General features: G+C 34.1%; 1 protein-coding gene and 1 long non-coding RNA gene across 2 annotated transcripts in view; one reads left to right on the top strand and one right to left on the bottom strand.

The window, feature by feature from the left end:
• LOC104587250 (ER lumen protein-retaining receptor-like) overlaps positions 1-7,242 on the bottom strand; it is a 33,960-nt gene extending 26,718 nt beyond the window's left edge. The window contains exons 1-2 of the mRNA XM_010244786.3: positions 7,050-7,242; positions 1,148-1,413 (exon numbers count right to left, since the gene is read on the bottom strand). Of these exons, the coding sequence (XP_010243088.1) occupies positions 1,148-1,413; positions 7,050-7,140 (357 nt within the window). The 5' untranslated portion in view covers positions 7,141-7,242. The remainder of the gene's footprint in view (positions 1-1,147; positions 1,414-7,049) is intronic.
• A 7,914-nt stretch (positions 7,243-15,156) lies between these two features.
• Positions 15,157-17,694, top strand: LOC104587252 (uncharacterized). The gene is made up of 6 exons (XR_733564.2): positions 15,157-15,296; positions 15,844-15,963; positions 16,049-16,131; positions 16,302-16,447; positions 16,536-16,608; positions 16,694-17,694. It is a non-coding gene; the product is annotated as an uncharacterized LOC104587252 (long non-coding RNA).
• The last annotated feature ends 1,295 nt before the right edge of the window (positions 17,695-18,989 follow it).

Raw genomic sequence — 18,989 nt, 5'->3', positions numbered from 1 at the left:
TTTCTGAAGAAGATCCTCCTACTATTGGAACAGTCTAGATTTTTTTAAGAAAAAATAAAATTTTATTAAACAAAAAAGAAATTACAAGGAAGGTGATAAGCAATCACCTCGGAGGTGGCAACCCAATGCAAAAGCCTGCAAACAGATGATAAAAGACCCAACCAACTGAAACCAACAAACTAACCGGGAAAAAAAAAACACCCAAACAAAACAAAACAAAGCATGCACAAAAGCACCAACGCCTAAAACTAAACAAAAGAAACAAACTGAACCCACAAAGCACCCAAATCCTAAAAGGAATTCCAACACATTAACTCTTTATTTAATTTTTTGTTCTTGACGTCTTCTGAAAGATCATTTAGGTTTTTTGAGCAACTTGTTAGGCCCAACGCCATTTTGAGTTCTGCAGCTTCTAACTGCATTTAGAGTTCCCACCACTTATTCTAGCTTCCCTGAGGACTTTTGGCCTCTATCAGAACCCCCTGCCCCCTCATACTGGTACAGTCTAGATGACTCTCCATTTACGGCTTTCTGAAGTTCCTTGTATGAAGCACCTCAAGTTAATATCAACCCATCAGGCACCAAATTTGTGGCCTTGTGGAGGTAAAATGGTCAGGCTTTTTTCCCTTCCTTTTGGCCAAATAGAGAACATAGGATTAAAAAGTACACAATCATGTTCATCTAACCCAAAAACAATGTACCTATCTTTCTCCATCTTTTGGTTTAAAATCAAACTCTTCGCCTAAGTAGCATATTTTGAGATTAAGAATTCAGAGTCCCCCATTTGTCAAAAATATCTTCCCAAAGAACTTGATCATGGGAGAAGGTATCCAAACAGAACATAGCATTACAGTAGAACTACTAAAAACACAATAGACATGATAATGCAAATAAGTTAAATATTAGACCTTAAGTTGGGATGAAGCTTTATTGATGGATTGTACAGAACAAAAGGATAGATATGTAAATGATTATAATAAACACAGTGAAGTCATCCAAGGACAATATCCTCATATGGCCATGGACTAGATTTGGTCCTTAAAATGTTTCAGTAGCTAGGCTGAGAAATGAATTAATGTTTCAGGAACTATAGACTGCAAGAAGAAAATTCAAACTAATTCCAAAAGAAAAAGATAATATGTTATACCTCAATAACGGTAAACTCATGGTGAATCAAAAGAGCAAGCAAGAAGCAAGGAATAGCAAGAAAGTAATGCCGGAAGGTATCTTGGTCCTTGTTATATGTCTGTTTGACCACTTTGTGGTACCTCATGTACCACACAATACTAATTGAAGTGCCCAGAAAGACCAGCTTCATTGTAGTATTGTAGAAGGAGATGTACTTTGTGAACAAGTCAAGGTATCGAGTGAGGAATACTATAACATATAGCTCTTGTGTCTTGAGTGATATTCCTGAGGCAAAATAGAAATAAATCATAATTAGTAATGAAATGCAAATATTAAATTTTAAAAGGCATAATATATCACAACTTAAGGTTATTGAAACTACAACCAAGGAAAATGTTTTAATTTGAGATGGGAAAGCCAGAAAAGAATTCCATTCGAGGGAACAATATAACAAAGGAAGATACAATCCACTCCCTCTAGAGAAGACTGGTGAGACCAAAAAAGGATACAAAAACAAAAATATGCACAAACAGATAATAGCAAACTATAATCACGACCAGAACAGCTACAAAATAACTGAGACAAACATAATGCATGTGGTGATATACAATACATATCCTGTAAAGAAAAGTTTCTAGACTAAGCAATCCTTGCATGCGAGGACATGAAGCCTCCGTTACAAAGTTGAGCAATTCCCCCGGTCAGGCCAAGCAAGTGAGAACTCCCCAAATTGAGTGAATGAACCTGCATCCCTTGAGTTGAATGCAGTGTTTTAAAAGCGCAAGACGTAAAAAAATCACAGAGGATATTTTGCACCCAAGGCAAAAGGCGCAAGGCAAGGTGCGTGCCTTTTTGAAGCAAGGCACAAAATTTTTAAAATTTTCAAAAAATGTAAAAAAATTAAAAATTAATTAAGAAAATATAAAAATGGTATTAATTAAAAAATCCAACTTTAATTTTAAACTAAATATTTTAAAAAGCCTATTATCTAAAACTAAAATACATAGACATAACATATAAAACATATTTAAAGTGAAATGCAAAAATAAAATAAAATAAATAGCATATAAAACGCAAAATGCACAAAAAATCAAAAAAAAAAAAAAGTGCGCACCTGGGCTGAGGTGCAAGGCATACACACCAGGCACGCACCTTTTTAAAGGGGCTGTGCCTGGGCATAGGCGAGGTGCAGGCCCTCAAATGCGCCTCGCCCGTGTACCTAGGTATGCCTGAGGTACACCTTTTGAATCACTGGCTGAATGAGACCTTATCACCTTAAGTATAGAATTATTTTGGCAAAGAGCAGGTCTCTGGAGGAGATGCTAGATAGTATTAAAGTGAAGGTAGCCTTTTGGGTAAAAACCATGAACAGTTTCCACAACTTCTCACTGTCTGACATTATAAGGAATTGGAGGGTGATAGCACTTTCCTCTAAGGAAAGAGATGAGATAAGAATGGAGTGGAAACCCCCAGTAGGTGCTAAAATAAAACGTAACTTTGATGGGAGCTCATTGGGCAACCCGGGGTTGGCAGGAATAGGGGGTGCAATTAGAAACTCAGATACTAGGATACTGGCTTAATATTCAGGGCAAATTGGTACTGCAAATTTGGTGAAGGCAGAAATTTTGGCACTACTACAGGGGCTCAGGCTTGCAAAACAATTGGGCTTCAGACAAGTGGAGGTGGAAAGGGGCTCAAAAGTCATTATATGATGGGCAAGATGTAATAGACATATCCCATGGACCCTCAAACATGTTTTCAGGAAGTAGAAAGGATGGAGAAGGACCTAAATGCTGAATTGAAATGGGTTAGAAGGAGCGCAAATGGGCTAGCTGACTCCCTAGCAAAACAAAGTGATGTAAGACAGCATTTGTACTGGGCTTCTTTGTAAATCAGCTTATGTACTGTGAAGACATTCTTGTACTTATTCACTTCCAATTAATATAATAATATAAATTTTTCTGATCAAAAAAAAAAAACTTAAAATTTTATTAATGATAGTGAATTTGTATGTAGGATCATACAAGAAGGGTTCCAATCTTGGAAATAGCCTCTCTGTGTATCTGCAGGAGTAAGGCTGCGTATATCTGTCCCTTCTAATCTCCGCATTGGCAGGAGCCTCGTGCACTGGGCTGCCCTTTATCATACAAGCAGTATATGTCTATATAGAGCCAGGCTCCCAGCCTCTTACAGCTTCCCCCAAAAGGATATTCAACCAAACCAGGTATTGTCTGCTTGCTCCTTGTCAAGCTAGAGAGTTGGCAGAATGGAGGGTCTAACCATAGTCGTCAAGGCGACGCCTAGGCAACAAGGCGCCCTTGGAGGCTTGCCTCGCCCAGTCGCCAAGTAGCTTTGTGCAATATGTCATAAAATACTTTTATATTTTTTATTTTTGACACTATAATTATAAAATAGGCATTATTAAACTAGAATATTCATTTTATGTGTTTATGTACTAATTTCTTTTTATTATTTTCTTATTTGTTAGGGTTTAATCAACACAAGCATTGCTAACTGCTATATTGAACCCATGGTTCAAAGTATTGATACACCTCTGTGTATCGGCAGAGGTGTATCAGTACTTATAATGATACTCCCCCTATTTTTTTATTTCTTTGGTTTTCAATTTCATTTTTAAATATATATATATATATATATATATTATTTTAAAAAAAAAAAATGGGTTCCCGAAAACACCTGTAAACATGTGTATTGGGTGCCAAAGATACAATACAATACACCCGATATGGGGCGTATTGTATCTAAGTTTTGATCCTTGATTGAATCCTTAAAGATTTCAGAACCTGAACCAATAAGCAAGGGAAGAACTTCAAATTTTGTCTAATTAATACATTTTCTTCTTACAGATCTTCTTCTTCCACCTTTTCTTTTCCTATAACAAACGTAGGGGTTCAGCCCCTATATTTTTTGAATTTTCTTTCCTTTGTTCCTTTTCTTCTCATAAAACGTTGATTTTCTAAACTTAAAACATGAAATTTATACTTCCCTTATCAAAATTATGGATAATTATTATGGAAAGATGGTTATGGAACCTAGGGAACTACCCTAGGATATATGGTTTTACTTAAAAAAATCCATCGCCTAGGCGTATGGGTCTAACTAAAAACAGCTTTCATTTCATCAGCTAAATGTCTTGAATCCTTAATCTAGTGCCTAAGGTGCCATGATCCTTTACATTCTGATTTTAAACATCCAATGACCATTTATGAATCTCCTTCCATAAGCAGATCCTTGAAGCTCAAAGTGCCAACTGGTCTTAGCCCTTGAACCACTGCTTGGAGTCCAAACTTTATTGAGTTCTCCAAAGTTATCAAGCTTGAAAAAGCAAATAGAATATCTCCTCTATGATCTCTATGAGCTCCTTCTACCCTCGATTCACCTGGATTGCCCAATTTACAACAATCAAAAGTTTATTTCTTTTCAGTTGTGTGAGGTGGGGTCCAATCTACCATAACTCTATCCCTTCTAGAGGATAATGTAGCTAGCACTAGCAGTTGTCATCCTCTAAGAATATCATCAACAATAAAGTGTGAGAACTCTTCTTTGCCCAATGTACAACCCTGATTTTGTCAAGTCAATTAGGTCCTCCTTAGGCTTATCTGTATTTAAGAAAACTCTCGTGTTTCCATTTTTCCCAAGTCATCCATAAAATGGCTTCCCACATGCATCTTGGTGGCACCTCCTTTCTTTTTGTCTTTGGGGATAAAACTCCATCTAGAACAATGATTCAACACTATATAGAGATTTCCACCTAACACCATATAAAGAAAATAAATGCTATTAGTGTGTTTTAAAAAGGCACACCTAGGCATATAGATGAGGCACATTTTACGGCATATACCTTACCTAAACCCAGGTGCAGCCCCTTTCAAAAGACATACACTCGGTGTGCCTTTTCACCTCAGCCCAAGTGCACACATTTTAAATATGCCTTTTTTTGTAGAATCTAATGTGTTTTACACCTTTGTGATGACTAGTAAGTATGCACGTGCTTCGCACATGACAATTCTAGATGATGATAATTATAATAATAATAATAATATATCCGAAATTTTTATAAACTTTATATATTTTTTATTTTTTGTTTTTTTATTATTATTCAGATGCGTATTGCAAAATCCAAACCTGATTGCATAAACACCTCATCCAAATATTTCATACTACCTACTTTAAGTAATGCAGCTAGGAGGTAAATAAACATATTGAAGGTTTCACATGCTTGAATTGTTGATTGCTTTAAGCACTATGGAGTTTCGAACAATGAGCATACATTTGCTTTCACTTCCACACTTTCACTTTGAACGTGTTTTAAATGTTATGTTTATGTTTCTTTTTTTCTTTTAATTGGTAACATTACTTCGTTAATGTTACTGATCAAAAAAAAACAGCACTACTTTGTTAATGGTAAAATATGTAGTATTCAAATGATTTATGTACAAATAATTGCTTCCTCTTTAGGGCTAGTAATTATGTACAAATAATTACTTTCATTTGTGACGCATAGTACGTTTGCTCTCTTGTTTTGCAAGTGTATCAGCCATGCAGTTTGATGATCTAGGCACCCATTGATTCTCTCAAAGTATTTCGATAATTCAATGCAACTGTGTTCCTTGTGTATTTTAACTTGAGCTATTTTACAGAAATGTCATATTTAAAGGGGCATCATTCACATGGACCAAAACTTAGGAACCAGCTCTGAAGGGAATGTGATGGAGAATTAGAAAGAGACCAGTAAGTTGAGAACCTTATAAGCCCCAGTAGTGTGGTAGGGAATAGAATCAAGACCTAACTCCCCAACTTCCCCTCCAGACATAGCCTGATACAGTTGCACACAGTTATACCACTCAGCAGAACCTTTTTTTTTATCAAAGCAGAATAAATTTTTGGGGTCGGTCCATCTTTGGCTACCTTACTAAAACCCATAGAGGTTACAAATGTGCAAGACAACAGAACTGAATACAAACTGAAAACCCCTTATTACAAAATTAAAATATTTTGTAATAGAAGCCTCTGTCAAGAATTACATATATGGCTAAAATTGGGACTAGATTTTGTGCTTCTGGGCGTCAAAAGCACAAATCCTGAAGCTTATCCAAATGCAATTTAAATTAGTCAGGTTAGCAGACAGCCCAGAGAAACAATGCATGATACAATTTCAGAAATGCAATGTTTCCAGCCCCTATTCAAGGGTGGGTGAAAATTAACCATGACGGTGCTTACAAAAAAAAAAAAAAAAAAAAAAAAACAATGAGAACAGATGAGGAGCCTTTCCAATGCAGCGAGTACATAAAACTAATCTCATCAAATCTAAAGTTAGAGCACAGAAGAGCCAAACTGCTGAAAAACAAAACAATAAAAAGACAACGATGGAGGTACAGATATTAGCCAACAACAAAAACACTACTAAATCGACATAACTGGACAATGGATATACACGAAAAAAACAAACAGTTAAACAGGAAAAAAAAGGTTACTTGACGCAATGAACTAGAAATATCATGACAGGGGCACGGGAGTTAGCTGGATCCATGAGCAATTCGTGTCAACCCTTGTATGTCAAGAGCTCAATGAAACTGCCTACAACTGTTTGAATTTTATTTATGGATACAGATGGGAAATTTTATATGAAACCTCCCTGTTTAACTAGAAAGACATGCATTGATAACCAAGAATGATATCAATTTTTTCTCAAAAAAAAAAAAAGCCTCATTTCCTCATTGTTACTACTTGTCAATTATCCATTATTTAGAAGCAGTAACCAAGGGAAAACCCAATAATTATTTGTCCTTTTCTTAATTTCTATCGCTACCCAACAATGGAATTTAAGGAACAGGAAAAACCGCATAATCAATGGAAACAACAAGGAGAGAAAGACCGACAAAGGTGGACAGAGAATATACCTGTGCAGGATTTCGTCGCTCGGATCTTAAGGAGAAGTATGATGATGCTGAGGAGATGGGTCATATCCCCGGCTAATCTGAAAACGTTCATCTTTGGTGTCTCTCTCTCTCTCTCTCTGGCTCCTTCCCTCCTGAGTTGCTCTGCGGAAGCTCTCTCAGACTTTCGGTTTCTTTGACTCGTTTCCAATGGATGGAACTCCCATTAAATTCGATCCTGCGGGTGGTCTGCCTTGACCCGACACGCCCATCCCATTCGACATTAGTCTGCAGGGTTTCCGACAACACGGACGCGATTTGTAAAAACGGCATTTTTCAATAACACCCATTACCCGTTTTCCAACGTGGTAGTTTTCGGAACCGGTTTGTAATCATTTTCATTCTCGACAAATATTACTCCTTAAGCTCTATTTCGAAGGAGTATAAATGCAAATATATAGAGCGCAAAACATTGTATTTTGTATTATTTTGTATGTATTTATATTTTATAAGTCTAAGGGTCATTTATTTTGGAATGAGTACAAATGCAAATACTAGAGTGCAAAATCTTGTAATTTGTATTATTTTGTATATAGTTGCATTGTACATATTTGCATTTGTACTACTTTCAAACTGAGCCTTTATTCGGGGTTGCTAATCGGGTTGGGTTATGTCCGGTTGGAACCAACCCCAACCCGATCATATTTATTGAATCCCTGACCTAACTATAATCGGATTGTATATGGTTTGGTCTCCAGGTGGCCCGATTTCTCCACTCCCTTTTGCCAATTATACTCAATCTCTCTTAAACTACCTCCCCCACTATCCCCTATTTTCTCCAAAATTATTTCTAATTCCTATTTATCTTATAAATTATCTCTAATGCCTATTTATCTCAAAAACAATCTCTAATTTAGAAAAGAATCTCTCCTAAATAATCTCTAATTCCTATTTATCATCTCCCCTACTTTTTATCTATATCAATCTAAAGAAAAGTTTAGACTAAAAAATTTAAAAATTAATTAAGTATTCTAACAAAATTATATAATGAATTTAAAATATTTATTAAAAACAAAAAAAAATAATTTTATATTTTTACAAAATATATCACGAAATTATGTACTAACAATTTAAATTATATTTTTGTAGACTATCAATTTAAATGTTTGTTGAATATTTAATAATATGTAATATCTTTAAATAAATAAAATTTAAATAAAAAATATTTTAAATATTTTATAGATTATTTGAATATTTAAATAATTAAATATTTATCATAACTAGATTTTAAATAGTTCAAATAACGAAATTAGGTAATAAATTTAAAAAATTTCTTCAAAGTAGAAAAATATTTATAATATAATATTGAAATTAATAATAATTTAATATATTACAAAATTAAAAAATGAAATTATGCAACAATAGTATAAATTGTGATTTAATGGATAATTAAATTCAACAAATAAATCATATTTTAAATTTTAAATATTTTACATATTATTTAAGTATTTAAATAAATAAATATTTTAAATAACAAATTATTTAGCATAACTAGATTTAAAATAGTTAAAATAAAGAAATTATGTAATAAATATAAAAAAAAAAACCTAAAAATTAGAAAAATAATTATAACATAATATTGAAATTAATAATAATTTAATATTTTTACATGATATTGTAAATAACTAATTTCAATTATATCGAATAAGAATTCAAGAAAATAACTTTCAAAAGATAATATTTATTTATAATAATTTTAAACTCTTAAACTGTATTTATTATATAATTATATATACTAAAATTAATATTTATTGTATTTCAGTAATTATTTATTGTTTTTTGTGATAAATGTATTTTTAATGATTATGTAAACATTTATTTTATTTTCTATTTAACAAAAAACTTTTAATAATTATTGGAGATTAAACTACCTTTATCGAAATTTTTAAATTTAACTAATTGTACTTATTGTATTTATTATATTTTTGTTATAACTTATTGATTACTTTTTATTAAAGATTATACTATTTATTGATTAAGTTAATATATTTTTAGTACTTATTGTATTTTTTTAATTATTGTAATTATTACAATAATTGTGTATCTTTCATTATCAGTATATTTTCAATAATTGTGTTTTTTGCTATAAATTTTCAATAATTACTAGAGATTAAACTATTCTAATTTATCAAAGATGTGACTATTAACTTAGTTGAAATTATGAGTGTTCGTGAGTTGGTTCGGTTTGATCCTAGGCTATTTGGCCAACCAAATTGACTTGGTTAGGTTGGGGAGTTGGTCAGCTAAAACCGATTGACCTTTTGTGAAATCCAACCCACTTAAGTTGTATCGGTTTGGGTCGACTTTTTTGTTTTGGTTAGTCGGTTTAAAAGATTTAAACTTAAAAATTTAATTTAATTTAAAAAAATACAGTGCAATTATTAAAAAATAAATTTAAAAATTAGATTTATGATATAAAAGATTTAAGACTACAAAATATGGGGAATTTCACAATTTTCAATATTAAAATTATATTTAAAATATAAAATATTAATATATATCCATGGTTAGGTCATTCATGAGAAATACAACTTTCAAACATAGCATATATACAATTCCACCTATGCTTTACATCTAATATAAAATGTTTATATTTTAAATCATAATTTTGACATAAATATTTAAATTCTTGTTTTATTGCCCCTTAACTTATATATATATATATAATAGAATTTTTAATTTTTGAAATATGAGTAGAAATAATATTCAAGGCATCTTGAATAAATAAATTTAAGATGTGACATGCACATCTAATATTAAATAATTTACCATTTAAACATGATCATAATTGAGATTTTAAAATATTTATTGGAGAACCATTATTGCTAGCATTATCAAAACTAATAAAAACTTGCAGCAATAGCTGGGCCACTATGTGGCCATTCAAGCCGAGAAAAAACTTAAAATTCTTTTATTCAAAAGCCAATTTTCATCAATGAAATGGCCGATAACACAAATATAACTAATATTAAATTTGGATGTTCAAACATTCGAAATAATTGCAACTTTAGAATTAAGATTTGCTAACAGATAAATTAAATTTTGTTTATACGAATAAAAAATTTTTGAAGCATCAGTTCTTGTAGTATTCCTATAAACTTTTTTATATTGTGGGTTTATACAACTACGCAACCATTTTTCTAGCTTTGGATCTTCAGCTAATATAAATGGTTGTTTTGCATGTACAATGTACTTAGCAAGTTTTTGTCTCATTTTTCCTTGTGAATATTTGAAAGTACCAAAGCTACCCCCATCCCAAATTGTGTTTGGGTTGTTTCTTTCCCTTCATTTTCTTCTTTCTCATGTGTGAGCAGATGATGTTTACTCAAATGACCCATACCACCATTGCTACAATAACTAAAGTCCTTCATACATTTTTGGCAAATGGACCTTTTCCCCTTCCTCTCAATATCCTATACTTTGAAAATTTTCCAAACCAGGCTACTCAGCTTAGAGGCCCTCATTTTTCCCATAGTATTAGTACCGGGGGTGAAAGTTCCACTTCCATCGACATCAATCACATCAGTGCTAACACTATCATGATGTGATTGACTATCATCAATGGTGAACATGTTGGGGAATTGATTATCAGAAGAGTCAACCATTTTTTTTAATTCTAAAAAGATAAAAATTAATCTAATTCGACATACCTGGATTACCGATTCAAAATCCCAACTTGATTTCAACGGTTTAAGCCTTTCAACGTCCAAGCCTCCCAAATTGAGATACTTGAACTGGTTGAGCAAGCCTTCTTCTTGTTGAAAGTCAAAACTTCTTTAAAGTTGAGACTTGAGAATTGGAGAATGCATAATCAAACAATCAGTTAATCAGAATTACTCAGATTGCAGAGAATTGAGAATGTATGAGTATGAGAGAGAGAGGAGAGAGATTAAGAGAATTGTTGAATTGGTGTAGTGAGAATGGTGGAGGATATGGCTATTTATAGGAATTGAACATAATTCAATTGCCCAAAATACCAAAAAAACTAGTTGTTATTTAGTTGTTATGAGGGGTATTTTGGTCATTGTAGAGTTATTTATAACTTTACCCAAAAAGCCCCTTAAACTAGTTATTATATAGCTGTTGGGGGCATTTATGTCATTTTTCAACCCCTATAAGCAAAAAACACAAACACCCCCCTAATATGGTTGTTTATAGCTATTGCGGGGGTATTTCTATACAAAAAAAAAACCCAAAAAGCTGAAACTAGCTGTTGGGCCCCTTTGGGGGGGCCCAATTCTGGGTGGGCCGAGCGTGGCCCGCTAAAGGCCTCGCAAGCCATACCGTGCTAGCATGTGGGCCGTTTGACTGTAATTTCATACAGCTTAATACAAGTAACCATTAAACCATTAACCAGACTGGGATTACAAACAACCGCTTTAGCCTATTTGACATATTCTATACATAATAGTTTTAGTGACTCCTTATTAGGGGTGATAGAAGTTAGCCTTCACTAAGGGCCAATTTACTTCAATGCCTTCCCAAACTTCTCTGTCACTAACAGATCCAGGGATTCATGAAGCCTTAACCCTCAGGCTTCAAACCCAAGGGTTCAACATGAAACCAGGATAACAGGACTGTACTGAGTATACTTTAAGACCATGAATACTATCTGTCCTAATAACAGGATAACATGAATTAGGGGAATGACTACCCTATTCCAGACCAATGCTAGGAATAATGTTACAATTCCTAGGCAAATCACTTGGAATGAAGTAAATTACCGGAAAGTTGGTCACTTACTAAAGCAGAACCTCCCGGCCCTATCAAATATACTAAATTAGCATCTATATTCAGTGAACAAGATGGATCGGTAAAATTAAGGTTTAGAAGAGCATTGACATCATCGCGGCCATCGTACGCCGAATCAATAGATACAAGATCCAGAAGATCGGTAGATTTAACACGTCCTCCTCCAAGCATCATTTATGCCACTTATGAAACACCAATGATGTATACCCCTTATTCGGACTATCATACAACTCAAAGAGAAAACCAGTCAGTTAAATCCTACAAGCCTACAGAGGCAGACTTTGAAATTAATATGTTGGAAATAGAAGAAGATTTCCAAATACACAAAGACTTTATCAGGTTAAACTTTAATTCACAACCTTTAAAGAATAAATGGTTATTTGGAAAATTCTCTAAAGAAGAAAGAGATCGTATCAAAGAGTTATGGTACGAAGATATGAAGGAATTAAAAGAAAATATCTCATTTTGGGAATGGTTTGCAAAACAAAAATAGTTCAAGAAAATAAAACCTCCCTCTGAAGAATTAGATTTGTGTGTTACTAAAAAGCTGTCTAATGCCTGGAAGACAGAAGTCACTAGAAAATTTGTGGAATCCATACATCCACCATTGAAAGCAATAAAAATAGGAAAAGATGAGCTCGTAGTTAGCCCAATAAAAAAATTCGACAATAGTAAAAGAATCTGAAAAGATCTCTCCATAACATTATTCTCAACTTATAGAACAAATTAACTATACAAATATATGCCTAAATGGTTTAGGTAAACAAACTAATAGGATAGAATCCTTATAAAGCTCCTTAGAAATTTCTAAATCTAGAACCATAAATAAAAAGGAAAAACCAATGGCAATAATGCCATATTTCCCATAAAATATGAAAATAGAAACAACCCCATTAGACTTATCAAAAGTAAGTTATCAGGAACTATTTGCCAAACTGATATCCCCATCAAATTGGGAAAAGGGAGAAACTTCAAAATCCTCTAAAATTAAGAAAGATGACGATCTATCAGATTCCCACTCAGTGAATTTTATGGGTGAAAAATCAAATGATGAATCAGCAGCAGATGATGAATCTATAAAAAGCTTTGAGATAAATAAACTCTCCTATTATAGTAAGAAGCCTTTATTACCATAGGCATACCCCAGTTGATATTTTATTCGAAGAGCCAATGAAACCCCAAGTTGGATATAACTAGAACACATTCTACAAATGGAATTTAGATGAAAAATCTGAATACTAGATCCACGATATGATACAACACATGACTATGTATGCATGTGCCAGCAATTTGGCTGGTAATGATGAAAAGGTAATAGTTGTAGTTATCACATAATCCTTTACAGGGAAATTAAAAGGCTGGTGAATCAATTATCTCACTGAGGCAAAAAGATATTATATCCTTAATGTTGTTAAAGGAGATGAAGATGGTGACATAATCCTTAGTCAGGGCCAACAATACCTGATGTGGTTATGACTCTAATCCTTAATATCTTAAGTCAGTTTATAGGAAATTCCTACGACATGGCTTAGACGATAAGGGAACAATTAATAAATATTAAATGTAAAATCCTATATGATTTTAGATGGTATAAGGATGTATTATTGTCTAAAGTTCATAGGCTAACCAACTCCAGACAGGATTTATGGAAAGAACAATTCATTTATAGACTCCCGCTAGTATTTATTGAAAATGTTATGACCTACATTAGACAAATAGGAGGTGGTAGAATTATTTACTCTAATTACTCATATGGATATCTAGTCCAAGTAGTAAATCATATAGGATTAGAATTATGTAATGATCTACGTCTATAGAGATAAGTTAAAAAGGAAAGATTTAACTCTAAAAGAGAGTTAGGAGATTTTTGTTATTAGTTTGGAATGGCTTCTGAATCCTCCGCTTCCAGACCGACCCATAAGAAAAAGAAAACAAATTTCTATAGGAAAAAGGAAAATAAGAAATACAAGAAATCTAAAAGGTTTTCTAAAACAAGAAAACCTTCAACCCCAACTTATTTCAAATGCGGGCAAAAAGGTCATTATGCCAATAAGTGTTTTAAAAATAAAAACACCTCCAAGAAAATCAATGAACTAGAAGAAAAGGAAGAAGAAGAAGTCTCTCTAAGGGAATCATCTACTTCCTCAGAAGAATATTGTACCAATGACATATGTACTTGTAAAAATTAAACAAGTACCAAAAAGGAAGAGTCAGGAGAAATCAATGTATTAACCTTAGATGAAGAATATCTTATCGAAATACTCGATGAAATTCCTAATGAGGAATCTAAGAAAAAATATCTGCTTACAGCTTTACAAAGCAGGGAAGAAAAGGAAGGTAAAGAAAATACTAAAAGGCTATTGGATGAGAGAAATGTAATTTCCTACAGAGAACTTATTAAAAGATCTCAGGCAGAGAACTCCAGACCTCCCACTATACATGATTTGCGTGCAGAGGTCAGTCAAATAAAAAGAGAAATAAAAACCCTAAAACTAAGGATTGATCAATTATAAGTTGGGAAATTTTGGGAAAACCAATAAGAGAAATCCTCAGAACAAGAATCCGTTGTGTTTGTCAAAAATGATGAAGAGTTCATATACTCTATAGATGAAGTAAAGTACAAAAAATGGTACTCTAAAATTACCATTAGAACCAAAGATTACAACATTTCGATGGTAGTCCTAATAGATTCAGGGGCAGACATTAGCTTCATTAGAGAATGAATTGTACCTTCTAGATACTTTGAGAAAACCTCTTAACAAGTTAATGCAGCAGATGAAAGAAAACTTGAGATAAAATTTAAAATCCCTATGGCCCATTGTAATCAAGGAATTCATTTGAAATCCACCTTTCTCATGGTAAAAGACTTACGACAAGAAGTTATCTTGGGCACTCCATTTCTATTGTCTATCATTCCTTGCCAGATTGATTCCTTAGGGATCACAACAACCATAGGAGAAATTCCTGTTACCTATAAGTTATGTCAAAAGCAAAAGAATCTCGAAAGACCTCGAGACTGAAAGTGTTCGTTCTCTCAGCCCGCACCAGACATGACACTATTTGAAGATGCCATCTCATCCGAAATAGTAAAAGTTTTGACAGTTGTTCATAATAGGACAAGATGGAGATAAATTAACATCTCAATAATTAAGATGCACAATAAGAAAAGTAAAAAGACATCTCAATTATATAGGCCTTAGAGATAAGATCGAATAAAGTGGCTCCAGACTGTCTATCTCTGGAAGTCTCGGCAGCCTCTATACAAGGAGCTCTTCTCTTAGTTGAAGGTGTGCAAAAAAAAAAACTCCGAAGTGCAGAATCTCCAAGTTCTCAAGTACTTTGCAATAGTTTGAGTGTTTTTCTTTCCAAGTGATCTTAGAAATGTGCTATTTGTGAGCTTTGTAATTTTGTGTGAGATTGTGTGTTGTTGTATCATCTACCTGTTTGATCTATATCCCTGTAAGTACCAATATTAAGAAATATCTCAATTTATGTTTTCATTATATTAAGAAATATTTTCGATCATTGTCTTCGTTATGTTTTTTTGCATAACATACTCATCTCCATATTCTTATTTCTATAGGCTCCATCCTTCACTATTCATATACTATCACTATTCACTATACCAGTTTGTACAGTTTTATAACAGAACCATTTTTTTTTCTATCAAAGTTGTTAGAAACGAAGGCATAATTGTAGCCAAGAACTTTTTTTCTTGTAGAGATGTTAGAAACGAAGACAGAATTGTAGCCAGGAAAGTTGTTGGTTACCGATGATTTCTTTTGGTTGTTTCATTGTGTTCTCTGGTTTCGTGAAGGGTTAGAGGTGATTTTTGGTTTCTTGGTTTTCCTATTAACCATGAAAATAATTCGATTATTTATATTTTATTAATTCTAGTAGTAGCACTAGCAGCAGCAGCAGCACTAATACCAGTAGTAGTACTTTTGAATGATGTGGATGGAAACCTCATTTATTCATAAATCTTTTATTTAATTATGTCATGCAGGCACCGTCTCTTCAGTGGACTGACAACATGTGTGATTGATAGTAGTACTTTTGAATGAGAACCCAAAGAGAAGAAGCGTGGCCATTTTTAGTTTAAGTCCCCAAAAACCAGTTCGAGAAGGTAATCCAATTCTTCTTCCTTATTTTTCCAATTCTCTCATGCGATATTTTCCTTTCAACATTAGTTGTTCTTTTCATCTTCTCAGAAAACGCAAAGCACAGAGACAGAGTCCCGCTTCAATTCCTATTGTTGTCTTTAACCTTGATGATGAAGAGACTGCTGGAGAGGGTAATGTTTCTTTTTCTTTTTTTTGTTCCTCCCCTTTCAATGTTTCTCCTCCATCATTATCTAAACTTTGTTTATTTTGAAATGGGGACTCTGTTTTCTATTTGGAGTCATGTCTAGATGTTGAATTGCTTATTCGCTCGAAGTTCTCTTTTCTTTATGATTATATGCAGAGAAGATGGATTCATAAAGTAAAGTTATTGAAGAGAAGCAGAGAAAAGAAGGCAAAGTTGCTTTGCCAGAGGAATCTTCTGATGTTTCTTATTCAGGTTCATCTTTCCCTTGCATGGATAAACTAAGGGAAGAGCTCTCTTGCGCGGTAAGGAACTTCTAAGCTTAATGTTGGTTGCCTAGTTTTTAGTTGTAGATTTCCACTTGTACTGATCAAACTATATATTTGAGTTCAGATTTGTCTTGAGATTTGCTCCGAACCGAATACCACTCCTTGTGGCCACAAGCAAAAGAAAACAAATTCAAACAGTAATTGCTCTTCAGTGGATTAATTCCCTCCTTTTGAGTATTTTCTTTTGAATTTATTGTCCTGATCGAGATTTTTGTCTCGCAGCTTTTGCAAGAAATGCCTGCGATCGGCTGGCGATAAATGTGGAAAGCGATGCCCAAAATGCAGGCAGGCAGCTAATTAGATATGACAGTCATAAGAAATTGGAGATTTGAAGAATTTTCTTTTATTATGAGTTTGTAGGGCTTTAAAAGTAATCTTCCTTTGAGTTTGCAGCAATGGGTGATCTTGCACAATCAACATAGTTCTTTGGAACACGATACAACTACTGTTTCCAAAAGAAGTTGAAGCAAGAAAGGCATCAGGAATGCTGAATAGCCATGAAGCAAAGCGCCGGAGCCCTGAAGAGGCAAGTTGAAATATCCCAATTCCCAGAAGAATAGGAACAATAGTTAGAAGAAGATGAACGTCTACTCAGGTGGAGGAGGAGGAAGAGGAGGCATTGGGTTCAAGTTGGAGGAAAAGAAGAGGAGGGAGTAGTCAAGAGCAGAGTGTGAGAAGAGGAAGACGAGTCCCCAATCAAGAGGAAGATGCCGCATTGGCTTTTAGATTGCAGAGGGAAGAATTCATGGGGGCTCTTAGGGGGGGAGCTCATCATGTGCAACCAAGGACAAGGAGCTCTTTTTCCTCGGCCAGGGAAGCCTTGAGAGCCATGGCATCTAGAGCCACTGACCTTCGCATGAGAGGCCGCCCTATATAGTCTAATTTTCAGGATTTTTGCCATTTATTCATATTCTTTGAACTGAAATTTATTGTTTCAGACTTCCAGCTACTGTGTTGTTCCAGAACGGATCTGTTTCTCATACCAATAATAAACAATTCAACCACCAATACAGTCTTACAATGGAATCCACCATCGTCGTTGTTGTAGATGGGTCATGTGCATATACAAGACCATCAACAGAACCAACCCGTAAGAGGAATTGATTTGTTAAAGTCGAAGGGGGGTAGAAAGATATGGAAATTAAATGCCATTAACCTGTATAAACCGTATTTTGATGTTGGGTTGAAGTTGGAGGTATTAATGTAGATGTATGGAACTGGAAGTGCAGTTTTCTTTTGAAATTTGAACCTCTCATTTTGCATCCCTCTAGTGCTGGAAATTAAATGCCATTAACCCGTATAAACCGCCATAAGGCCCCTCTTTGAGGTGTTCCTCTGTTGTAAATACCAGTAGAACGTGGCCTTTATGTGATCCTTTGTTAGCCTTTTTCCTGCTGTAAATAACAGAAAATAGTGCAACCATTTCAAAACTCCATCCTAGCCGCCCTTCTTTTTCACAAAATCATCATGTTTGATAGATTGCTTAAGTCTGCTATTCTAAATTATTTGCTCTCGCTTCAGCTCATTAGGACCATTAATCCCTAAGCCGAAGTTGCACTGGTGTACGGACGCTCCACAACACATCCCAACCATGTATTGGAAACATCTTTCAATGACAAATACGGGAGGTGCTCCCAATGCACTTGAGATGTGCATGTGGGGTGCCAATGTGAACTCCCCTAAATCTGGCTCCCCTGTACCATCTCAACCCACTTTAGCAACAGCATTTCAGCTTAGTTTTTAGTTTGGGGAGAGATACCAGTCCAAGGGATCTCCCAAGAAACAATTCAATTTTTGTATTCGGGGATGACCAGTCTTAAATGAGCGAAATCCTGTTTTTTTTTTTTCTTCTTAATTTTTTACAATTGATGCAATTCGATATTCATCGCCTGTGCTTAGTACGGGCGCCCCTCGCTTACGGAAAGTGGAAATGGAAGCAGATGAGTTTCGATTAAATGGATACTCTGAGATAGAACGAGAAAAATTGAATTTGATTAATTCAACTTAAAAGAATTTGGAATGATTAGAAAATTACGAAAACGAAACTATTCATTTTGAACAACAAAGAGCGATTAATCAAGTCCGACAACGAGTTTTTCAACAAGCCTTACAAAGAGCTTTAGGAACTTTGAATAGTTGTTTGACCAGCGAGTTACATTTACGCACCATCAGTGCTAATATTGGCATGTTTGGCCTGATGAAAGAAATAACTGATTAGTCTTCTACTGTAATAGAGAAGTAAAGATTGTGAATACCGGCACTGTACTTCAAGTAGGCGACGGTATTGCTCGTATTCATGGTCTTGATGAAGTAATGGCAGGTGAATTAGTAGAATTTGAAGATGGTACAATAGGCATTGCTCTGAATTTGGAATCAAATAATGTTGGTGTTGTATTAATGGGTGATGGTTTGATGATACAAGAGGGAAGTTCAGTAAAAGCAACAGGAAGAATTGCTCAGATACCTGTAAGCGAGGCTTATTTGGGTCGTGTTATAAATGCTCTGGCTAAACCTATTG

Source organism: Nelumbo nucifera, chromosome 1 (assembly GCF_055504915.1).
Source record: "Nelumbo nucifera cultivar China Antique chromosome 1, China Antique-T2T, whole genome shotgun sequence".
Taxonomy (NCBI): Eukaryota; Viridiplantae; Streptophyta; class Magnoliopsida; order Proteales; family Nelumbonaceae; genus Nelumbo; species Nelumbo nucifera.
Note: the sequence above shows the minus strand (reverse complement) of the source record. Positions and strands in the feature narration are given on the sequence as shown.